The sequence below is a fragment of the Electrophorus electricus genome, chromosome 8, assembly GCF_013358815.1.
Source record: "Electrophorus electricus isolate fEleEle1 chromosome 8, fEleEle1.pri, whole genome shotgun sequence".
NCBI lineage: Eukaryota > Metazoa > Chordata > Actinopteri > Gymnotiformes > Gymnotidae > Electrophorus > Electrophorus electricus.
The window spans coordinates 6,115,562-6,141,333 of NC_049542.1; the positions used below are offsets into that span (position 1 = coordinate 6,115,562).

General features: G+C 43.4%; 1 protein-coding gene across 2 annotated transcripts in view; it reads right to left on the reverse strand.

The window, feature by feature from the left end:
• Positions 1-1,253: 1,253 nt before the first annotated feature.
• Positions 1,254-25,772, reverse strand: part of map3k5 (mitogen-activated protein kinase kinase kinase 5) — a 36,109-nt gene continuing 11,590 nt past the window's right edge. The window contains exons 4-30 of one of the 2 annotated variants that reach the window (XM_027029545.2): positions 24,436-24,629; positions 22,304-22,472; positions 19,435-19,541; positions 17,914-18,084; positions 17,238-17,350; positions 16,184-16,343; positions 15,815-15,968; positions 15,571-15,678; positions 14,735-14,787; positions 13,744-13,839; positions 13,119-13,200; positions 11,999-12,132; positions 10,661-10,788; positions 10,410-10,546; positions 9,451-9,556; positions 8,564-8,721; positions 7,695-7,875; positions 7,301-7,318; positions 6,802-6,979; positions 6,177-6,345; positions 5,849-6,034; positions 5,052-5,157; positions 4,459-4,702; positions 4,253-4,365; positions 3,819-3,928; positions 3,570-3,646; positions 1,254-2,685 (exon numbers count right to left, since the gene is read on the reverse strand). In XM_027029545.2, the coding sequence (XP_026885346.2) occupies positions 2,625-2,685; positions 3,570-3,646; positions 3,819-3,928; positions 4,253-4,365; positions 4,459-4,702; positions 5,052-5,157; positions 5,849-6,034; positions 6,177-6,345; positions 6,802-6,979; positions 7,301-7,318; positions 7,695-7,875; positions 8,564-8,721; positions 9,451-9,556; positions 10,410-10,546; positions 10,661-10,788; positions 11,999-12,132; positions 13,119-13,200; positions 13,744-13,839; positions 14,735-14,787; positions 15,571-15,678; positions 15,815-15,968; positions 16,184-16,343; positions 17,238-17,350; positions 17,914-18,084; positions 19,435-19,541; positions 22,304-22,472; positions 24,436-24,629 (3,513 nt within the window). In that variant the 3' untranslated portion in view covers positions 1,254-2,624. Of the gene's footprint in view, positions 2,686-3,569; positions 3,647-3,818; positions 3,929-4,252; positions 4,366-4,458; positions 4,703-5,051; positions 5,158-5,848; positions 6,035-6,176; positions 6,346-6,801; positions 6,983-7,300; positions 7,319-7,694; positions 7,876-8,563; positions 8,722-9,450; positions 9,557-10,409; positions 10,547-10,660; positions 10,789-11,998; positions 12,133-13,118; positions 13,201-13,743; positions 13,840-14,734; positions 14,788-15,570; positions 15,679-15,814; positions 15,969-16,183; positions 16,344-17,237; positions 17,351-17,913; positions 18,085-19,434; positions 19,542-22,303; positions 22,473-24,435; positions 24,630-25,772 lie in introns of both variants that reach the window. The other variant, XM_027029544.2, reaches the window with a different exon arrangement.

The window sequence follows — 25,772 nt, forward strand, 5'->3', positions numbered from 1 at the left end:
TTTACCTTGGCCAGTAAAGGGAGATTAGAAATGGGCCAGTAATTATCAAGAAGTCCAGCATTTAGTCCAGATTTTTTAAGAACGCTAGTGATAGCTGAGTTTTTAAGAGCTGAAGGAACATAACCTAAGGTAAGGGATGCATTAATGAGATGACAGATGGGAGCAAAAATAGCAGAACAACACTTCTTAAGAAGAGTGTTGGGGGCAGGATCAAATTGGCAGGTAAAGGAACTAGATTTTGTTATAATCTCAGAGATTAGGGAAGGTTGGGTAAGAGAGAAGGCAGAAAATTGTTCAGCAGCAGGAGTGAGAAGGGTGTCCCCATAAGATGTAGGGAGAGCAGGGGGAAAAAACTGGTTAATTTAGGTTATATTTTCATTAAACAATCTAAGAAAACCTTCACATTATTCAATAGTACCAGATGGAGAGAAAGATGTAAGATGAAAGGGCTTATTAATAGTGGAAAAGAGAGTTTTGGGCTTATGTCGAGGAGGAGATAAGGAGTGTGATGAAGGCAGAGGAGATAAAGTGTGAGCGGGCAGTATTTTGAGTTGACCTATAATTCAGCATATGGTCGGAATAGGCTACTTTATGACCAGTGAGACCAGTTCTCTTATAGAGGCCATGGAGAAGAACCACCAGCGGGAACCTGGGAAGACTTGAGAAGTGCTGGAGTTTCAGCAGCTCCGAGATGGAAACGTTATATAGAGAGAACATCATCAGGAGAGGACAGTTTTGAAACGGACATCAGGGGAGAGGAGTAGTGGAGGTGAGCAGGGAAAGCGAGAGGGTCAACAGCTTTGATATCGCGGAAAGGGATGAGGGATTCGGTGCGTGGCCGAGTGACTGAGATGGTAGCAGCGGCTTCGGTAAGTTTATGATCAGAGATACCGACTAGCGATCCAGTAACAGAAGTAATATCCAAACCAGAGGAGCAGATTAGATCTAATGTGTGATCATGACAGTGGGAAGGAAAATCAACATGAGTCAGAGAAAAATGTGCACAGATAGGAATTCAACTGAAAGTGAACAATCAGTGTCAACGTGCATATTAAAGTCCCCTAGCACAACCATCGCTGAACACATTGTGCTGGCCAGAGTGAGAAGCTCACTGAATTCTGACAGAAAGTCTGAAGATGTACTGGGTGGTCGGTAGATTAACAAAAATAGTACTGTTAAGGAAACAGTTAGCTTCAACACCAAATATTCAAATGAGGAGACCTCATGAAAGGTACAGGCAGAGACATTAAGAGTGTTATTACAGTCAGCAGCCAGACCACCACCTTTTTTACTATGAAGAAATGTGCTTTTAAAAAATTTTTTTTAAAAATGCATAATTTCCAAGTGTTTTTCACACTTTAATTTCACAGTTAATTCTGAGGATTGTCATACAACATTATACAATTAATCTCATAAGTCCATCATGATTAAATAGATAACAAAAATAACATTAAATATCCAACACAGAGATTGTTTAAATAAAGAGGGATGATGTTCGGTGGAAACAGTAAATATGTTAATCACTTTGCTGAGTGGCGTTAAGATGAAGAAAGCCACACATGATATAATGTATATTTAGCAGAGGTATGTAGTAAAGAAAGACCAGCAATGAAAATGCAAAAACTTACATCAGTTTGAATATTACGGGAATTTGGCTGCTATATTTACAACTTAAAACTGTTTTTTTCAATTGTCACATTTGTTTAACCAATACAATACAACTTTTAAAAATTGTGTTAAACACCTACGTATTATGCATACAACTGAAAATGGTATGAGTTTGAGCTGGTTACCTAATATATGATACAAACATACTTTCACTAATAACAGGACCCAGTACAAAAGCTGAAATAGTAAAATCAGTATCAAGCATACAATTCTCTAAAAAGAACAGAGAAAGACAATAATAATAATAATAATAATAATCATAATCATAATAATAATAATAAAACAATGTCAGGGATGAAAACATTTGTGAGATGTTTGAAATGGAAGCTTCAGGTTAAAGGGCATCTCTAGACAATCTAAATAAAGTACTCTGCCTTGTTTTCAAATAATCAGTCTCAGTATGTGTTTTGTAAACAAATAGCATGTGAACAAATCATAATTTTCCTTTATAAAGAAGCACCAAGCCACACCATACACTATACTAGTATCAGCTCTGTTGGTGTTTGTTCCATACACAGCCTTTTAGACAGACAGACAGACACACACACACACGCACACGCACACACGCACGCACGCACGCACACGCACGCACGCGCACACACACGCGCACACACGCGCGCGCACACCCCTGAATGACTCAAACATTTCCAACACAAACACCTCCAACAATTACTGAAAAAATGTAACACACCACACTACACAGTCCTTCCACTGAATGCAAGTGAACTGAATAGCTCACCCAAAAATCGGGTACAGGCTGTAATAAAACTCAAATCACAACCCAAGGCAACACTGCCTAGCGGGCATTGTCCAATTGCCCAAAGGACAGTGTTTGGGTCAGAGTTCCAGCCAGGTAGTCCTGTTTTGAATCGTCCAGACATATTTGCGTCTGGAGTGGGCTCACAGGGCTTGGACCGGGACATGCCACAGCATGGTACAGAAGAAAGAAGACCGGCTCAGCTGGGCTTCTCTCGGTGTTCAATGATGGCCTTCCATAACCTACACAGGACTCCACCCCTGTGCAAGACAGCACAAAAAGTTAACTTAGGGTCAGGTCAGTGATTGTTTTGGCCTGATTCTCCAATTTAGTTTTGGTCCTATACTTTTTTTGAAGTCTTTAATGATAGTAGTTTATTTATTTATTTCCTGAATTTTTGCGAAATTTTAGTCACTACATATTCATATTACCGTAGTCTAATTTTTGTCTAATATACTTCTTTTTTTTTTGTCATGGTGTAGTCCTACCTTAACTATAGTAAAGTCTTGAATACATCAATGTGTTAGTCAAGCGTTCATGTATGTAGACTGGGCTAGCAGAAACACTAGTTTCACTAGTTTAATACCAAAGGAATACTAAAACTTTGTTATAGCTGCTTGCTAAACTGACAAGCATTGCAGGATAGATGCAGGTATTTGATTAGATTAAGCAGAGAAATGTTTGGGGTAGACATGTCCCCCTTTGGAATTTAGATCTTCCACAAATACCTCTTGTCAGATTTTGAACTGAAAAAAGCTAAGAGTGCACTGAGTTCACCACTGTGCACTGAGTTCACCACTGTGCACTGTGCACCACTGTGCTCCCCGATCCCGAAGGCTCCCCGCACTATACAGCCCAGTACATTCCTTCCCAAGCCAGACAGACCACATTATTGCTCTATCCTGACTCCCAACACAGTTCAACCAAGCCATCAGTGGGGACTTGGTCAAAAAATGCTGCCCTAAAATTCATTAATCAACCCATTTAGCTGACTTCTAAGCATAAAAAAATCAGAAATAGCTCAATGGGGCGGGGGCAGCGCAACCATAACAGAACCAAATACAACACAAGCTGATGCTGGGTACCAGCTACTGAAAGGTACACAGCATGGGGGAAAATGGTGTATGTGAATTGGAGTGCTCACTTTAATCTCAGGCTCTTCAGGTCATCCCTGGTGATGTAGTGAAGGATGTCGTCTAGGGTGTATTCCTCTGCCAAGATCTATAAAACAGAAAGCTGAGTTCAGCATTGCCGTCATTTAGTGCTGGTAGACATGATCGCTTATTAATTTCTCAACATATATGTCATGACCATAGATGGTTTAGCCCAAACTACTCGATGGTAGAGCAGGGACTGGGGTCCGAGTGGATACAGACAGAATGGGGGGCGTTACCCTGTCTATAGAGACTGCGTCAGCTCCATGCAGCTGGAGCCACTTATGTAACTCAGGATCACCTTCTCCACCAAATGAACTCGGCATGTTCACCGATGCTGTGGCAACATCTACCACACAGAAATAAGAACAAACACCACATTCAGCCCTGATAAACCAGAAGGACTTGTGGTATTACACTAAGATTAATTAGTAAATAAAAATTAGTCCTGACAAGGTGAAGTTCTTCTTACAAAGCATGGTTACTTGTTTCTGGTTTACTGAAATTAAGGTTAGAATTAAGGGCCAAATTTGTTCTTAGAAAGTTCTTTGTTCCACATAAATCTCGCTCTCTCACACACACACACAAAATTGTGTGTGTGTGTGTGTGTGTGTGTGTGTGTGTGTGTGTGTGTGTGTGTGTGTGTGTGTGTGTGCAGACTAAATATACTGACCGACAGGTTCCGAGCGATTCCTTAGCAGTTTAATCTCCTTCTCTCTCTCTTCCAAAACCTGATGAAGGATACACTGATACTCCCTTTCTTTCTCCAGCAGCTCTTCTAACAGCCTAAAACACACACAGACACAGACACACACACAGCTCACATATAGTAGTCATCAGTAGTCAAACCACAAGATAAACAGTATAAAAGTAGATCACCTTGTGGTCTCGAGCTTCATGCGCCCAAGCTCCATGGTGACAGAGCGCTGCACTGCGTGGGACTCGTGGGAGATGGTCGAACTGAGCGTGCTCACTCCTGAAGTGGCCACAGTGTCATCGTGGCTCGCAATGGGAGGTGCCCTGCTTTTATGGGCAGGGCTTCCACGAGGCATAGCATCATCATCATCTTCTTCCTGGTCCGCCGGATCACTTTCAGAGGCTAAGCTGAAGTGTGGCCTAAGCTCTGGGTGTGAAGAGGCAAACAAACAAACAAACAAACAAACAGGTGAATAAATAAATAAAGACGTATCAATACAAACACAAAAAAACATGCACAGAGCATATAGCTGACATTACATTGAAGTGATATGAGAGGTGAGGTCACATTAATTATTCTTGTTCAAAACCAATGGCACTGGCTCTGTTATTTTTGCTTTTCTGTTTGTTTTCCTGAGTACACCATGCATGCCACAGGTGGAACCCAGTCATGGGCGCAGTTATATCCCTTAATGCCCTGGTACATAATGGCTGTATGAGTTCTGACAAACTAGTTCTGACTACTTCATATACTAGTGCTGTGGAGCATTTCGGACCTGGCACCAGGATAGTGATGGCTGTCTGCACAGCTTTACGGATGATGTTATCCAGCGCGAACATCCAGTGAGGTTTGACATTGTGATTCCGCAAAATTTTGTTCACCTGGACACACACACACACACACACAGACATACAGACCCAGTCTGACCACTGCAACCACTGCAACCAATGCAAATTCACACCCTGTCAGTCATAAGGTGGACATCATTTCAGAATCCGAAGAACTTCCGATTTAGAGCGACAACACCCGCCTCATCAATAAAGTATTAGTGACTAGGCTAATCCAGTTCTGAAAGGAGACATGTTTAATATTATCTGCGTAAGCGCCCCCCCCCTCCTCTCTGTGTGTGTGTGTGTGTGTGTGTGTGTGTGTTCGCGCGCGCATGTGCTTTCATTATGTAATAAAAGCAATTATTGTAAAAAGCAATTTCATAGCATTTAATATGCCTTTGAACGAAGTATTTGATTAAATATGATGTGAATTTAATAGAATATGCATACTGAATCCTCTAAGGACATATGTGTTATTTTTGGACTGGGTCAAAGCCTCTATTTTAGTCTCCCACATTGCTACAAGTCTGGACATGATGGTGTAATTTCAATATGAAACTGAATATGAATGAATTAATGAATGAATATAGCACCTTTTTCAGAACCCAAGGACACTACAATCAACATGCAGTTTTTACATCCATTATACACACTGGTTGACGGGCAGTAAATCCCTCCTCTTCATCTTATCTTTGACTGGCTCAAAGGAAACAACCAAGAGTGAGATTGAAGGGGGACTCACGGCGTCTTGGAAGCCGAAGAGCACCACCTGCAGCTGGCTGATGGCTGTGCTGTCGAAGTCCAGCTCCAGTTTCAGCTGGGACAGTGTTCTGGCGATAATCTTCCGGTCCGCCATGCGCACAAACTCACCCAGGCTGGCCACCAGCATGGAGATGTGCTCGGACTTCAGCTTGGTCTCTTCAGAACCCTGGAGAGAGAGAGAGAAGAGCAAGAAAAAGAAGGAAACAGATGGAGAGAATCAGAGAGACAAGAGACGTGTTAGTCCACTGCAAACACATGTACTCAGCTGAGGGCGTGGTCTGCCCACATGCCTGCATGCATTCGCTCACCTGCGTGAGCGCCTCCAGCAGGTTGATTACGATCTTGTCACGGTCCTCATCAAGAACGCGGTGCAGCGTGGCCCTGCGCTCACTGTCCTTACGCAGCATGAAGAAGCCAGCATCCTTCTCCTCGGGCGACGGTGGCGCGCTGTGGTCCTCAAATTGCTCCACAGGGATGCTGGGGAAAAAAAAACCCAACAACTCAGAACACGCCCAGCTCCCACCCACCTCCCGCCAGGTAAGTACCACACCCAGAGAACACTGAGCCCCACCCCCAGAGAGCCCAACCCTCCATGTCGCAATGGATTATGGGTCTTACTGTATTATACAGTAAGTCATTTTAACTTTTAATGTTCACAAGTGGAATTCTTACTAGTGATAATTCAGTTCTTACCAGTGATGAATCAATTCTGACCAGTACTAATTCAATTTTTATGACTAAAATATTAATTAGGGCTAAAAACAGCTTGCCATAATAATTAATTGTTTAGTGCTGCTTCAGGCTACATGCAAGTACAAGGGATTAATTATTAATGAAGAGACCCTGTCACACTCTTCTTCCCCAACCCTCCCCTCCTTATCTCCCTCCTTCCCTTCTCTCGCTCTCTCTCTCCCACCCTTTCTTTGCGTTTACCTGAGAAAGAGCGAGCGAGGCCCTTTACCATCCCGTTCGCTGTAGCTCTTGCCGGCAGCCTTGAAGGCGAAGGGGTTGGCGGCGAGGTCAGTGTCGGGCGACACAGAGCCATACTCGCTGCTGCTGCTGGTGTCCTCCACCACCACAGGCACGGGCAGCGAGACGCTACGCAGGTACTCTGCTGGAGCGGAAGGCAAGCCATGGCAGGCGTGCGTGCCCACATCCCACCACAAGCACCTGCTCTGAGCGTTAGCGCTCCCACACACCATCGCACACCAGGCCAGTGTGATACCGTGACCTCCAACAGCAAACACACTGCAGGAGCACGTCATTCTGAGTGGCACTATACTGGCCTACACTCTGCTGGGCTATTTAATGGGATGAAATAACACACTGATGCTGTAGCATGCTGGCTCACTAAATTCAGTGTTACTTCACATACAGGTGTTTCATTTCACAAGCAGACTCTAAAGAAAAACGCAAAGACAAGCACACTCACCAGTTCCAGGGCTCAAAGCTGTAAAAGCAACAAGAAAGTTGAAAGTATCATAAATATGTTCATATGAAATGTTAATATAGTTAATTGTTTAACACAATATACAAATGCATAAAAGTATAACCTGATTAGCTTTGACAGCTTTCCGAAAGCTTTGGGTTGCTTAATAGAGACAGAACTTTATAGTAGCCTGTAATACAATACACGCACGCACGCACGCACACACACACACACGCGCACGCACACATGCGCACGCACACACGCACACGAACACGAACAGGCACACGAACACGCACACGAACACGAACACGCACACGAACACGAACACGCACACACACACGCGCACGCACACGCACACGCGCACGCGCACACACGCACCCAGCGCAGCGCAGCCCACCTGTGAAGTTGTTGCCCTTGGCTCGTTTCCTGCGGGAGGTGACGGTGAGGAACTCGTGCATCAGTAGCTCATTGGCCGTGGCCCGCAGGTCCGGATCAGGCTCGAAACAGCGCAGGATGAACGCCTTGGCCTCAGCTGACATGGAGTTAGGAATCTCCGGGTGGATCTTAAACATCCCCACCTACAAACACACAAACCCACCCACCCACACACACACACACACACACATTAGCTCTGACAGCCAACACAAAACAGCAAAGCTATTACTTCATTAAAAGAACCAGCTAAACATTTACATCACTAAAGCTACCTAATCCTGACAGGTAGCAGCTAAACATTGAGCTTTAATTCCCACTGCAAAAAAAGAGTAATTATTCAGCACTAAGATATTTTGAAATGCAGGGCCCTTACACAGCATGACCAGCTGAGGGCAAACTTCATGAATTCAGGAAAACATGCTTGGGAGTGTTTATTTGGCTTCTCAAGATTCCTGTCTCTATGAATTGCACATAAAGTGCAGATTGGCATCTCAAACATTTTCCCAAACAGCATGTACTGCATGAAATCTGCTGCTTTAAATGCCTAACTGAATCAGGTCATTCATAAGCACCTCATGGACCTGGTTTTTAGCTCACACACACTCACACACGCAATCACATTTATGATAAATATTAAATTCTCCACAAGGGGGAGAATCACATTCATGTCCTTTTTTTTTTACCTTACATTGATTACTACCTCAAAAGTATCTCCTCTGGAACCTATGACATATACTAAAGTATTAGCCAAGCAGAACATTCAGAATGATTGAGTGATATGGACATATGGACATATGAACAACTCTGTGACATCGTCTGAACGACTCAGACCTTGAACATGGCTGCCTGTGGCTCTCCTAGTTCGTAAAACGGTGGCTTCCCAGTGGCCATCTCGATGATGGTACAGCCAAGCGACCAGATGTCCGCTGGCTTGCCGTAGCCACGGGGGCCTTTATCAATAATCTCCGGAGCCATGTATTGCAGCGTGCCTGCACACAACAGTAGCACACGAACCATTCACAAATAGTACACATGTATCACAAACAGCACACAAATTCATCACACAAACAGACCATAAACAGCATCCAAACTCATCAAAAATGGCATGTAAATATATCACAAATGTCATGCAAGGGCTTTGAGTCAAACTACCTAACAAAACTTGGACAACAGCAGATTTTAGAACTGCATTTCAAAGTCTCTGTAGGAGAGTCTGTAGACCTTAGCCCTAATGTGACACACTCATAACATCAACTAAACCAGCGTACTGACATCGCAGCTGTGTGCAGGACATCTAGGGAACCCCTGCAGATACAGGCACGGGACAAACAAGCTGAGTTTTATTCTGCAGGAGCGTTTAACCAGTCAAAGGGAGCCAAGAGATCTTTACAGACAGGCTAAGGCCTGATCAGACATGCCCAGAGGACAAAAACATTATCTTTGCATTGAGCCAATGGACACCAAACGTAAAGAACATCCACTTGGAATAAAGAACAAAGCAATATGGCTTTATGATTTTTGACTGTGACGCCAAGGTAGAGCAGACAGTGGGCAAATAACATAATCCAATAACATCATCTCTAGCTGTCATGATGTCATCAAATCGCGATTAATAAAACTGTTTCACCCAGAAATGTGATCTGATTTTTGTTTCATGTTACCTATAAGCAGGTCTACAGTAAAGTGTACAGTAAAGTTTACAGTAAAGTGTGGGTTACCAGTGAAGGTCTCGGTGCAGGGGTTGATGCCAGCAAGACGCTTCGACGTGCCAAAATCAGAGATCTTGAGCACACCACTGTAGGTGTTTATCAGGACGTTGTCTCCCTGCGTGGTTTAGGAGAAGGGACACGCACGACAGCTGAGTCACGTGAAAGCACATATCAGGCACCTTGAAACGTGCCGATGCAGATGTAGGAAAAAAAAAGATAAACAAAGCAAAAGGGCATGGCTGGAAGAAGAAGTGAATAGATAGAGTGATCATGCAAAGCCCTGTTCTTGTGCGCAGAGTGCTTCATTTCATGGCTTCATTTGAAGCCACAGTAACAGATTTGGTTTGAGGTTGTCAGGGTTTTACGCGTCACACAGCAGCAGCTGTCCACAAAGTCAAGCCAACGGGGGAAAAACATTAAAATTTACATGAGAACCTGTGCTTTCAGACACAAGACCACCAAAGAGCCATGCATGAGCCCATAATGACCTTCTATATAAGACTAAGACTAGATTAAGATTAGAACTGAGCCATGCTGTTGGACTCCACCCCACACAGGGATAAAGCACGACTTGTCAAACATACCACTCCTAACAACCGAAAAATTACAGTTCTCATGATGTAAGCTGCTTTTGTTGCTTCTGGTCTACAGCTATAAATAGCTAGTGAGTTACTTACTTTGTTGGGATTTTGTATTAACATTTCATTTTTTCCATTTGCATGTCATTAAAAAAATCTCCATTCAGAGACTGTCCTTTGTGGTGGTGGGGTTAGTTTAAAACACTCCCACCAAACTAAACCTTCTCCATCCAAAGACTTCCAAAAACGTCTACATGCTTAGCAGTTATGCAAAATGCATAGGACTGCCTTCTTGCAGAGAGGATTTCTGATTGGTTAATAAATGGCTCTGCACCACCACCACCCATAGCAGGTGGGTGGGAACTCGGATGAGAGGGTGGAGGCAGTTACCTTAATATCACGGTGCGCGATCTGGTTGTCATGCAGATACTTGAGCCCCTCCAGGATCTGCTTGGTGTAGAAGCCAATGGTGGGCTCATTGTCCTTCAAAGGACCCCATTTGGATCTCAGGAGTGCAGACAGACTGCCTGTGTAAACACACACACACACACACACACACGGAACAACCACAGGTTCCGCAAACAAAGGAAATTTTCATGAGGCAGGATGTTTTTGAACCAGCCCGGTTTCTGTGCCCTCACCTCCAGGAACCTGCTCCATGAAGATCTTGATGAAGCCGTTGTCACTGATGGAGCCCAGGTACTGCACGATGTTTTTGTGCTTAAGGTGCTTGTGCAGGGCTATCTCCTCATGCAGGGGCTGGGAGTACCTGCAGGCACACAGCAAGCACACCTCAGCAAGACTGCCCATGTATGTGTGGGTGTGAGAGTATGTGTGTTTGCACATGGTAACAAGCATAAGGAAGTGGGCATATGTTCAATTTGGCAAAAGGCTAAAGTCTTTCAGCTTGATTTTTGTTGCATCTATTATAGTATGGTGGTGACCCAGGCCACGGACATCTTTTTTACCAGAAGGGGGCGCCACTTGTGAGCTTTCTGAGGCAGAGGCTAGCTGCCTGTAGGAGTGCATGTAGCTGTCCACCTCCAGAGCTGGGGAAGGACGGTTGTGAGTATGCAGCTGTTGCTATGCGACCCTCCCTGCCTGAATCCTGTCTCTACCGCCCTCAGAAATGAGCCGGTGTGAAACAGGAGTGCCAAGACCAAAATATGTGTGTGTGTATGTGTGTGAGTGAGTGAGTGAGAGAGAGAGAGAGCACTAGAAAGAAAGAAAGAGAGAAACAGGGATACAGTTTTTAGGCTGACATATGTAAAGAGGGAGAAAGGAGGAAGCAGGTGACAGAGAATCACATACAGGATGACAGTTAAGGAGAGTAACAGCGAGATGCATGACGACGGTGGATCCAGAGAACTACAAAAAGGGTGAGCGAGAGAGCCTACAGCCAGTGTCTCTGTACCATGCGCATGCAGCGCCACCCTCAAGAAAACAATTTAGATAATTGCCTACTTTATAACCTCGCACAGGAAGTGCTTACATAACCATTACAGAAAGGTTACACAATATGCAGCTGTTTGACAGGTGTGTGTGTGTGTGTGTGTGTGTGTGTGTGTGTGTTTGCACGTGCCCAAATGTGTCAGAGTGGGCAGGTGCACTAGGTTGACCAGAGCTTCCTCAGGGGAGGATGATAGAGAGCTTGGGAGCGTCATGCACCGACGTGCTACACTCCCTCGTGGTGATTAGTCAAGCCAACACCACTGGCTCCTCTCGTTACCATAGAACAGATGAAAGAGGAGTCAAGTCATCATCAGCCATATTGGCTCAGTGACTTCATGACTCAGCGATTTCTGGAAGAAAACCTGCATGCCCACCCGCTGCTGCAACAGAACACCACCCGGATCTTCTACTCCGCTCCAACCATAGTTGGCGAGATCGATGTCATGGGAATCCCGTGAAGGCACAGCACAAGCAAATGCACAATACATACTGTGATTTACACCGTACACACTGACAAGGGCACATACCTGCTGTCCCGCTCAGGAATCTCCTTGATGGCCAGTCGCACCTGGTTGCTGAGATCACGACCTGCGTAGACAACTCCGAAAGTGCCTTTACCCAGAACCACCTTCTCTCCATGTTCATCATACTCATAATCATACTGCATGTGTACGCCCACACCCAAACCCCCCGCCCCACACACACACACACACACACACACACACACACACACTGCATTATTCTACTTGTGAGGATTACCAACAACAGAAGAACAGTAATTCTGCGCTTTTAGTTACACAATTTATTTAAATAAGTTACACCCCCACTCCCCCCATTATATTATACCATATTCTCCTGTACTTTTTAAAATATTATAGTACTACAGCCTCACACAGAGGGAAAACAAATTAACACTTAAGTAAAAGATACGGGGCATCAATAATAGATCAAAACCATGAGATATCAACTTGCACAGGTTAAATACAGATGCATCAACCCACACTGGCTAAAAAAGGAGAGAGAGGGAGAAAGAAAGAGAGAGAGAGAGAGAGAGAGAGAGAGAGAGAGAGAGAGAGAGAGAGAGAGAGAGAGAGAGAGAGAGAGAGAGAGAGAGAGAGAGAGAGAGAGAGAGAGAGAGAGAGAGAGAGAGAGAGAGAGAGAGAGAGAGCATACAGCAGCAGGTTCCCACCCAGGCATGCACAGGTGAAAGCACGGGGCACTCCTGCATATGCACAAGTTCACATGCATGAGCTCACATTCATCTCTTGGTACACGCTTTGGCATGGCTCATGTGTGTGCAGAGAGAAATCTGCCACGTTCCCAGTGCTCCGGGTAAATCTGGCTCACACCACATTGAAGCAGGCCAGAGAGGAGCATGCTTAGCAGTGTGGAACTTTGGGCCCCAGAGAGGGGGGCCCAGACAAGTACACCATTCAGAAAAGGAGGGAACATAAAAATGTGATGGGGAGCCTAGTAAGGAAGCGTTTATGAACATGCAGCAGACATGTGTACTTGCTTTTTAAGCACAGTGCATAGGATAGTTCAGGGGTGAAGTTCAAAGTTAGGTTCAGAGTGAGTTTCAGGGATAGTTTTAGGATTGGGGTTAATTTACAGTACTATGTGAGAGCCATGATTATACACGTTTACCTCTAAAGCCTCAGAATCGCACTCCGTCTCATCCGTACCGTGCCATGCTTCTTCTGTCAGACTGTTCATCAGCTCACAGAACCTACAGCACGCACACACACACACACACACACACACACACACACACACACACACACACATACACACACATACACACACGCACACACAGACACATGCATGCACATATACACACCAAAAAAAAAAAAAACCACAGAAGCATGCATACACACACAAAGACAGGCAAAACACAGATCATGCATGTACACATACAAAGTCACACATGCATATAAGGGTGATCTTATTTCCCCAAACAGAAGTGGATTGTTTTATATTTAAAATGAACACATTAACTAACTGCTGCTACTGTTCCTGTTCTGTCTTTCACTGATTTGCATTACAAAAAAATACAAAATACATTTATTAATTTGTCTACACACACAAACACAAAAGCACTCATATACAGGCACACAAACACACAAATACAAGCACCCACAAAAGAACACACAAAACGACACACACAAATGCGCACTTGTATACACATACACACACACACACACACACACACACACACACACACACACACATGTGCACATGCACACACACACACACACATGTACACACACACCTTTTGCAATGCATCTCAGTGCAGAAGTAGATCTGGAAGTCTTCTGAGTTGTTCACTACATAGAGGAAGGAGCTTCGTTCATCAAACTTGGAAATGCTGCAACAGAAATTAAATGTTGACTTCTAGCCCTTATCCTGTTCATAGAGCTCAAAATGTTCACACTGCTAGTATGGGCTGCATTTTGTTTATTAACTTAAATCTGCAATTAGAGAAAGAAAACTATGGTGAACATCGTATGAAAAGGAAATGATATTTTATCACTTTCTTGGCCCACTATGGAGAATTCAACACAGTACAAAAGCTAGCAAATATACGCAAACACAGAACAGAGCAATCATCAAAGATCTCATTCTGAGCAATTACAGCACTCCAGTCTCTAGGGACTTTCATTCTGCATGTGTGTGTTTGTGTGTGCGTGTGTGTGTGTGTCAGAGAGAGAGAGAAAGGGAGAGTGAGAGAGAGAGAGAAAAGAGAGAAAAAGAGAGAGGAGTGGGTTTGGTGGTGAGAATTAGACAGCTTGAGTGTTAAACAACTGCTCATTTAAGTGCCACGATGAGAGTGGAAGAAACAGAATGTGTGTGTATGTGCGTGCACGCGTGCATGCATGCATGTGCGTGTGCGTGTGCGTATGTGCGTGTATGTCTCCTCTTTGCACCTCATGTAAACCTCTATAGTAAGTGGGCTTGCAGTGAATGTTCCCTAGCAACTCAGGGAACATCCAGACCAATCACAAGGCAGCATTCAGTGAGCCGAGGAAGAGCCCTTGAAACTGTTCTCTTATCATGGCAGGGGAAGCACTCCAGTCCACACTACTACTTCACAAGGATGCTTTTAAGCACTATAGGACTGGAGAAGCTGCCCACCAGCCTTTCCCCTCCAGCTGTCACTGTCTTGAGAGCCAGTGCCTGCAGGGCAGTGCCGTCCAGAACACCGGAGTGCAGGTGTAGGACCAGCACCATCTCATCTGGGCCACATGGTCGAAGAAACTCACCTCACACCCCGTACAGAGGCAGCACTGAAATTCCACTCATGGATGCCCTTATTCTGAGAGAGAAAGAGAGGACCAGACAGAAGAGAGGGAGGGGGACAAAGAGAAAGATGGGATGAGAGGAAGAAGGAGAAGGAGAGAAAGGAAAGTAGAGAGAGGATTATGACATAATGGACAAAGATTTCTCACATGTTCGAGCTTGTTTCTTCGCATCTGAAAATGTATGTGTGGGAGAACGTGAGAGAAAGAGTGAGCGAGAGCTAGAGAAAGAGACAGTCAAAGAGTGAGGGAGTGATTGTGAGAGTGAGTGTCAGTAACAAGCAGAGGGTAATGAGGAGACTGAGGCTTCATTAAAGGAATGTTTCTTTAGACACACACATGTGGGCACGTGCACGCACACACAAACACACACACACACACACACAATACTGACACAAATCCATCTCAGTCACATGTGTAATCGACAGACTAGTCTGGCTGAAGCAATCATAAGTCAGGTGTGCGATGTCATAAAACAGGCCTAAAGTAATAAGTTCCCAGAGGCGATCTCACACAGTACAGCGTGTGTAACAAAGCACAGAGGGAACAGACTGGATGCAGCATAGATTATGTACTTGTGTGTAGTGGGAAGACTGTCAGATTAGACTTAAACTGAATCGATGAACAAGTGATCGATTGACTGAGAACACGAGACAGTAGATGGATGGATGCATGGATGGATGAGTGAGTGAGCGATTAATGAGCAAGTCAGCGAAAGAATAAATGAAGTGCGTTAATGGGTGAGTCACAGAATGAATGAATGAATGAGTGAGTGAATGAGTGAATGAATGAATGCTTACCTTGTCATCAGGAGCCACATGCCAAATCGAGAGAGTATTCTCTTCCTTGTCGTTGTTGATTGACAGGTATGATGGCTGATAGACTTTCGTGGGCTCAAGTATCAAGACCTGCACAACCCCAAATGTCCAAAGGTAATTACTGCATTATTAACTTTTTAATTACTGCATTACTATCACTTGGTAGCATTTTTACAAGTTACATTTACACAGGTGTGTGTGTTTGCACTGGGGCTGTTGCTCATACAGGAAAGCGGACAGATGAAACATCCTTTTTGGTGGCCTCTACCAGGAAGTCCATCCAGAAGTCCATCAGTTCCTGTCTGGGCCCCAGTGGCTCAGAGGAAGGCTTCTTAAAGTGCTGATAGATTACGAAGGTCTCAACCAACGAGCAAAGGTACCTTGAAACACACATGCATACAGTGTTAACTCATAAAGGTTCATTACCACTGAAAACGTTATATTTCTCTGAAGACACTTTATATCTGAAGTACATTACAGTACAAGGCATTCTGATTAGTTTTATATGATTCAAATGATTACAGAGACCAGTGGGTTGTCTGTATCTGTCTAATCTTTCATTATTGTGTGTGTGTGTGTGTGTGTGTGTGTGTACCAGACGGGAGCTTTAAGTTTGAAAAGCTTCTCGGAGGCCTGTATAACCCGGGTGTTATCACAGGCCAAGATGCTGGCCCCCAGGAAGAAGCCCACATCCCAGTAGCTCTGCAGCTTATCCAGACTACCCTTCTTCCCTAAGAGACTGCTGAGCTTCACTCCTGCAACACACACACACACACACACACACACACACACACACACACACAGAGAGAGAGAGAGAGAGAGAGAGAGAAAGAGAAATGCATTGTTCAGATTCTACATACACCCCTAATGCATGTTATAATGGTCACTTAATCTCTCTCTCACACAGTTGGAATTATAACACAAACCCATGGGCACAGTGCAGCTCAACCACACTGAACCTCTTAATTCTAACCTGACACCATCAAAACCACACAAACACACACACAAACACATGCCCATAGTACACTGCACCTCTTAATTCTAACCTGAAACCATCAAAACCACCCAAAAACACACAAATGGCCAGACGGCCAAGCATACACATACACACGCCCACACACACCCACTAAAACTATACATGCTAAGGCCCTGACCTCATAACTATTCCTGAGTTGCTCTTTACATAATCACATATTGCGTGAGATATAATATATATATATATATGAATGAGAGAGAGAGAGAGAGAGAGAGAGAGAGAGAGAGAGAGAGAGAGAGAGAGAGAGAGAGCTGTCTGTCCAGTTCCAAACATAAACTTCCCCTACGTGACTGGCTTTGTTTCATTAACCCTTTCATCACCACTGCAATTTTGATCTTCCCACAACACTAAATCTGTTCCACTCTGCCATACACAGATACAAACTGTTGAGCAGACCATGTCATTACTGTTTCCTTATGTCAACTCATGCTAATTTCACCCACTGCAATCATGAAGGGTGAATGGAATGGCGAACAGACTTTATTGTATCCCTGACATTGGACTCGCCGATTCTGAATCAAAAACTGATCACAAGGAGACTTGGAGGCGGTAGTGGGCGCAATGGGCGCTCCTCGGTCCTCCCTCCGAGCAGAGCGTCAGGATCAGCACGCACCCACTTTACGGAGCTCAAAGGAGGAGTCAAATTGGTGCCCGGCAGCTAGCAGGAGCACAGCGTAGTTGATGCCAGAATGGAGAGTTGGCTCAGACTCAAAACCTCGCCTGAACCTAGAGGAGATAAGACCAGGGGAGAGAGAGAAGAGAGAGGGAGAGAGAGAGAGAGAGAGAGCGAGAGAGAGAGAGAGAGAGAGAGAGAGAGAGAGAGAGAGAGAGAGATTGTGGGATGATTATGAAAGCAGCAAAATTTGTAGCATCTTGTCACTAGTAATAGCCATCCCCATCTCCACTTATAACTTATTCATAACAATAAAGCATGATTATAACTGAATTGACCAGAGAGGGGGAGGTGAGACAGAAAATCAGAGAAGAAAGAAAGAAAGAAAGAAAGAAAGAAAGAAAGAAAGAAAGAAAGAAAGAAAGAAAGAAAGAAAGAAAGAAAGAAAGAAAGAAAGAAAGAAAGAAAGAAAGAAAGAAAGAAAGAAAGAAAAAGAAGAGAGTGACAGAGAGAGAGAATCAGACAGATAGAGAGAGAAAGAAGAGGATGAAAGGAAGTGTAATGTTTATGTCAATATTTACACTCTCTGATAACCATTGTCAGTAAATTAATTTCTCCAACTGAAAGGCGTTAAATGGCTCCAGCGGTGCAGCTGGGAGGGGGAGTGTCTGCTCACCACTGTATGCTACTGTCCCGGCTCTGCGTGTCTGTGAAGTGGGAGTCCAGGAACATGTCCTTGTAGATGCGTCCCACCAGGCAGTAGATGTCTGACGCCACCTGGTCCTCGGCCTCAAACAGCGGGAGCATGATGTCCAGAGCACGCTGCCTGTCCCCTGACTGGTTCCTCCTGAAGAGGGACGGAAAGGGAGAGAGGGAGAGAAAAGGGTGTGGAAAGAGAGAGAGAGAGAGAAGGGGAAAAAGAGAGAGAGAAGGGTGGGACAGACAGTGAAAGAGCGAGTGACAGAGGAGGGAAAATACAAAGAAAGAAAATACAAAGAAAAAAAAAAAGGAAAGAGCATTTAATTTCAGATTTTTTTTTCTACATCAACATTCTCTTTTCTTTGCTATGTGCTCCTCCATCGAGCTCCCCCTCCCCCCAGCTGTGGCAACAGGCAGGAGCTGCAGGTTGTGGACACTGACCGGCGACTGACGCAGTGATGTCACATATTTCATATTCCAAACCAGCCGGCTTAATGCAAGGCCAAAGAATGAATTCAATGTGCTCTAGCCTTCAGCCCAGACAAAATGAAGGGGAGAGAGACAGAGAGGCAGGGGAGTGAGAAGTGGGGAGAAAACAATTAGGAAGAGGGAATGAGAAGAGGGGGAGAGAGAAAGCTGAAAATTAGACTTATTTGAGAAAAGAGCAGGGGACAGACTTAAGGATTAGAGAATGGTTTACCTTTGTAGGAATACCCCAATTACTTCACAATTTTATCCTCATTTTGTCTCTCTACAGGCCAATTCTATGCACTTGCTCCACTACCCTCATTCACCAGGCATGAGAGTAATACTCTGCTATCCATTATACAGCAGCATCAGATGACATCATCAGCTTGAGGGTTTTTTTTTTTCTTTTTCCATCTCTTCCGTGACACACACATGAGTCACTCAACACTTCTGGCTTTGAGGCGTGACATGATAAACCGTCCCCAGGGCAACAATTACCAGAGAATTGAATGTTCCCCTGAGAGTTTAGAGTCCCTTGGTCCTGCAAAACCTCTCTTTTCATGCAGCAAATGAGTATGATTAAAACTCCCCTCACAGAACAGGCAGCTATTTTTTGAGTATTGGTACTTGAGTTGTGACAACTGCTGTATTATTTTTGGGAACTGGAAACATTATGAAATACACTGCAAGTGTTTGGAAGAAAAAAAACAGGTTGTAAAGGGCATCTAGCTACCAGCCTTGAGCATATTACTGCCATAGACACATGGACCAATATTTCTGGAAAATAAGACACATGCAAACAAACAAGAAATCTCGCAAACACTTGAAAAGCACTCATTTGCATATTCACACAGTGTTGGTGTTGTCACAAACAAACAATCCTCACGTAGACGCATGTTGACACATCCATCCACACACACACACACACACACACACACACACACACACACAGGCCCTCTCTTCTAGAGATATAATGTGCAAAAACACACACACACACACACACACACACACACACACACACGCAACTCACCTATTGAGGGCAAAGGCATAGTGGAACTTGATGTGAGGATTGGCCACAGGCTCAAATGTTGGTAGTTTTTCTAGGGCTTCAACCAGCTTCACAATAGACTCATAATCCTGTAAAAGAAATACACGTATGAGTAAGAACCTCCACAGAGATTTGAAGCTGACGTACCGCTGTGAGGAAAGGTCTGTGAACTTTCTGTGGCCTGGATTTCTATGTTATTATCTCAGATCTTCTACTATGTAACACATTTTATATGTCATCTTTATTAAAGAAATTATTCAAATAATCAAGGTTATTAATGGATAAAGTGAACATCTGTGAGCCAATATATGCAATATGGTGCAATACTGTCTAACCAAAACAAATTTTAGAGGACCTTCAAATTTTAGAGGAAAAACAGTTGTTGAGGCTAACAAGACTGGAGGAGGTTGCAAAAGGATTTCTAAAGACTGGAATCCAGCAGTGTTGCTACATGCTTGAAAAGAGCACACCACCGAATCATCAGTCATGTGACACCGATCCCGAGGTTGGTGGCTACGGGCCTACACACATTCCTGGCACTTAACGACGTGTGTGTATAGGAAAAACACTGACCAAGATAATCAACGGTGACTGCAATTATCAGTGGAAGGATCCCATGGAAAAAGCACTGAAAACAACTGCTGCCAATATCAGGTTTGTTACCACCTAGATGTTCCACATCACTACTCGAGCGGCATTCTGTGGACAGTCGAGACAAACATTTAACTTCTTGGTAGCTGTACACAGCAATACATATGGAGACACTGCACTCAAATATCTACAAACATCTAAACCTCATCCCAGCTATGAAGCTGGAGAGAATATAATGATGGTTTGGTTTGCCTGTGTGGACAGATTGCAATCACAGTTATCTAAGAGTTCCAAGGTATTAAAAAAAAAACAAAAAAAAAACATTGTACATTTAGCTGATGTTTTTATCAAAAGACTTACAATTATGAGTGAATACAACTTGAGCAATTGAGGGTTAAGGGCCTTGCTCAGAGGCTCAACAGTGGCAACTTAGCAGTGGTGGGGCTTGAACCAGTAACCTTCCGATTAGAACACAAGCTCCTTAACAACTGAGCTAGTTGCAGCAAAAATCCAGAAAACATTAAAAAATAAATCACACCTTTTCCATCAATGAGCTTGATTATGTAAAGCATTTATTTAATAAAGACATGGTTCATAAAATGTTTTGTGATTTTTGTTATTTATTAAAATGCATTTTATTCATCTCTGTTATTTAAATGACAGTGACAAGATCATGTTTTAATTTCCATTCATAGCAGCTAGTATTGGTAAATATTTTATTCAATGATAAGGAAAAATCAAGGGACACCCAGCAGTGTCTTTAGTATTGGTATATATGAATCATTTTACAAATCGTTCATTGGCCAAGATCAAGATCATTTGATGGTCAAGATTCAATCCAAGCTCACAATGAACAACAACCTTCTACAGAGTCTTAAAATCCTATCTAAATTTAGGACTAAACAATTTGTCCTTAATTCATTACACTGTTTAGAATGCACCAATAAACTATCACTTCATATTTAGCAACTTGCACTATTATTGAAACCCTCCTATGCTCCTATGTGCTCTGATCCAACTGCACAACAATCATGCACCAATAACCAAGTTAAATAATTCAGTTAACCTTTATCATTCATTGTTGTTATTTATTGATGATGGATATGACAGTGGCTCTGTGCATGGCAAAGTAAACCTTGATAGGTAGGGTATAGTGGGGAAATCAATGGACAGAAGGCCTTCGAGACTGAGCTGAGTTTCATATCTCTGGGTCCTTGTCTCACACACACACACACACACACACACAATACACCAAAAATATGTGAATAAATATTTAAATCTTTGCAAAACAGGCTGCGACAACCACCACTACTGTGTTGTAAAGCTATCCCTGTCTACCTATATTCACCTTTCCCAGTTTCCTTTCACAGTGCTCAGATCAGCTCTAGGAGATATAGCTGTTTGATACATTTTAGCCTATAGGAGTTACAAACACCATCGGATTGGACTTCCACTTGATTGGACTTTCTCTAACTCCAGTTGATTAGACTATACATGTTTGGATCACGCCTGCATCTATTAGACTGAACTGTCTTTTTTTTTCTTTTTTCTTTTTTTTAAAATTAGACTGGTCTACATACTTCAAATTTTCTGTCTCCTTTAAAATTTCACTCATGGTCTACTTCCTTTAGGCTCGCAGCCAGCTGGAAATCTGAGACAGCCGGGCTGAGGACAAACAGTCTGGAGACAGCCTGAGCTCCTTAAACTCCTTAAACATTTACACGCAGGCACTCAGAGGGTCCGGTTCCAACTCAAAACATGCATGCTTTGCATTTCCCCAGGTCACTTCTAATCAATTTACTACTGAACTGATGTGGTCAAACATTAACTGTCAAGAAAAACCCTTCATCCATCTTGACAAATGTTGCTTGTTTGAGCTATTTAAAGGGTTAAACTGTGTAATACCCCCCCCCTCAAAGTTCCCTAGCAGAAGTGGCTAGAGGAAGTGACAGAGGGTTTATTGATTATAAATTTGTTTCAAATGGTAGATGAGCTCCGCTGCAACGGCACCAGAGAACGTTCAGAACTGCTGTGGCACTAGAAAATAATTACACACTCTTGAGAAGGTTTCCATGGTGAATGCAGCTTTTTTTTTTTTTTTTACTGTGCAAACAAAATTTGACTAAGAACGCCATGGGTATGCTGCTTTTGACAGAATATAATGACATATAGTAACATTAGCACTGAAATAATGAGTTTCATTTCAAGAAAAATGTATAGTTAAACATTTTCAAGGGTGGTTGAGAGCCTGAGTTTATACCTGTATATCTCTGTATGACAGCAGCAGGTTGATTACGATGTCCGCTGACAGGCACTCCACATTGTCCAATCGATGCTGGATCCGCCCCAACTCTGCCGCTAGCTCCGCCCCAGTGTAGAGCTCCCGTGCTTTCCGGATCTCATTGAGAATGGTCTCCCGGAAGTACTGGCTGCAGGGACACCACAAAACACGGCACATTCAGCCCAGCGTTCAATGTCCGGGCCTCCTCTCTCCATCCAGGTCTTTAGCCCCATCTCCGGCTAGACCACACTGATCACGCCCAGATGGCCCTCCAGCTAGACAGGGTGCAACTCTAGAGTCATTTAGCATTACTGAAAGGGCACTGGGAGGTCCAGGAAAATACAACTGCTGACTGGATGGCAGTCCTTGAACACTGGGTTAAGAGCTTTTTACAACATTTCTGTCAAGAAGCTAAAATGGACTCATAACAGCTTAAGTCTCAACTACAGGTACAATTCTAAAAAATAAAAAAAAGACAAAAAAAAGATTAAAATATTTTGAGAAAATGTGACATACTTCTATTATATACACCAAATGTTTAAAACTGCTTTTCAGTTACTGTTCAGATACAGTTTCAGTTTATCACTTACTGTTCTTGGCTAAGCCTGTAAGAAAATACCTCTATATTTTAGAACATTTGCTTCTGAGTAACCCATTAGCACACCAAGTGACCATCATTCACACACCAACCCAGCAAACAGCAACATCTACAAACGGCTGAAGTAGAGCATGTCTGGAAATAACCAAACTGAAGCAGATGCTGTCTAGATTTGAACTCGAGGCACTTTGCCTTGACTCTGGCATCACACGCGAACTCTGCAGAATAAATAAGGAGTGGAAACATTATGGTTGGATTTCGTATAAAGTTGTAACGTCACTAAACCCACCCATGATGCATTTTTTTAGTACAAATTGACATGTTGACACTAAGGGTGGTTAATGCAAATGGGCTACTAAAGTTCTGAGATGTAAGGTGTTTGTGCTAACCCAGAATCCATATACCTTGTATATATAGATTCTACAATTCTACATGAAACAGAAGTAAAGATTCACGGAGAAACTGATGAGGTGTGTCAGTAGGTGCAGCTGTGTGAAACATACGGCAGACATATGAGTTCACACCCTATTCTGTTCAGTATCAATGAGCAGCTGCTCTTCACAGGCTACAGAGCTGCTAATCCTGCCGCCATCTTGGTGACATGGACAGGATCGAATAGCGCAAAAACCAGGAAACATGTCATACATGTCATACATGTGCACAGATGAACACACACACATACAAACACACACACACACATACGCTCACACGCACACTTATACATACAGACACATACACACTCATACACACACACAGACGCACGCACACACACGCACGCACACACACGCACGCACACACATGCACACATACACAATCTTACACGCACACACGCACGCACACGCACGCACGCACACGCACGCACACGCACGCACGCATGCACACGCACGCACACTTATACATACAAACACATACACACACACACACACACTCATACACACACACAGACGCACGCACGCACGCGCGCACACACGCACACACATGCACGCACGCACACACACATACACAATCATACACGCACACACGCACGCACACGCACGCACGCACACGCACGCACGCACACGCACGCACGCACGCACACGCACGCACGCACACGCACGCATGCATACACACGCATGCACACACACGCATGCACAAGCTTTCTCTTTATATCTGGTAAACTTAGCTCTCTCTCTGCAGGTGGTTCAAAATCTGATCGGTAGGGACTGCGAGTTCTCTCAGTATAGTGGCTATGACTCAGAGAGCTATCAATGTTACAAAGAGGAACTCACACATTGTACAAACACACACACATGGACCTGCAAGTCCATTCACTTCTGCACCTTCCCTGTGATGAGTAATGTAGGTGTAATCATTAACACTTTTTAATCATGGTATGCAAACATAAATCAGAAACCTAACCGGGGTATAATAAAAACAAAGACAGACAGAAAGACAGAGAGTGACTGAGAAATGGCAGTGTTGTGTGTGTGTGTGTGTGTGTGTGTGTGTGTGTGTGTTCGACAGCCGCCCTCACCAGGAACTGGTCTGTGTGCTGGAGAGGAGCTGGGTCAGCCGGTCCAGCAGGGGCATGCAGATGGGCCCCAGCAGAGCCTCAAAGCTGGGCTGCATCAGCTCACTCAGCCCCTTGATCAGGCTGCTCTCACAACAGTACACCTTGTTCTGGGGTGTCACCATGTATGGGATGAACATGTAGTTAGCAGCGCACGTCTGGACATACAGAGAGCCAGAGAGACAGAGGCGAAGAGTGAGTGAGAGAGAGAGAGAGAGAGAGAGGGGGGAGTGTATCAGGCACATCATACATTAGCCATTATAAAGAATAATGGTTACTGCTGAAGGAGCATATGATTCAGCAATGTCAGCAATGGGAGACAAATGTGGTTCACACACACTTACAGACATACACAGACAAGGAGAGGAAAAGGAGGACAAGGAGCAGAGTATGACTGAAGGAATTCAAACATGTCTAGAAGATTTCAGAGCTTGGAGCAGACACTCACACATGCAGATCCACACCCGTACGCGCACCCACACCTGCGCACCCACATACATTTTATATATATATATAAAAACATACATACATACATACATACATCATTAAATAAATATATATATATCCGCACGCACGCACACACACCCACATACATTTTATATATAATATATATATATAAAAACATACATACATACATCATTAAATATATATATATATATCTCCGCACGCACGCACACGCATTTTATATATAATATATATATATAAAAACATACATACATACATACATACATCATTAAATAAATATATATATATATCCGCACGCACGCACACACACCCACACCTGCGCACCCACATACATTTTATATATATATATAAAAACATACATACATACATACATACATCATTAAATAAATATATATATATCCGCACGCACGCACACACACCCACACCTGCACACCCACATACATTTTATATATAATATATATATATAAAAACATACATACATACATCATTAAATATATATATATATATATATATATATCTCCGCACGCACCCACATACATTTTATATATATATATAAAAACATACATACATACATACATACATACATCATTAAATAAATATATATATATATCCGCACACACGCACGCACACACGCACACCTGCACACCCGCATACATTTTATATATAATATATAAAAACATACATACATACATACATACATACACACATCATTAAATATATATATATATATATATATATATATATATCTCCGCACGCACACACACGCACGCACACGCACGCACGCACACGCACGCACACCCACACAAATTGGCTGCATCATCTGCTGCCCTATCACA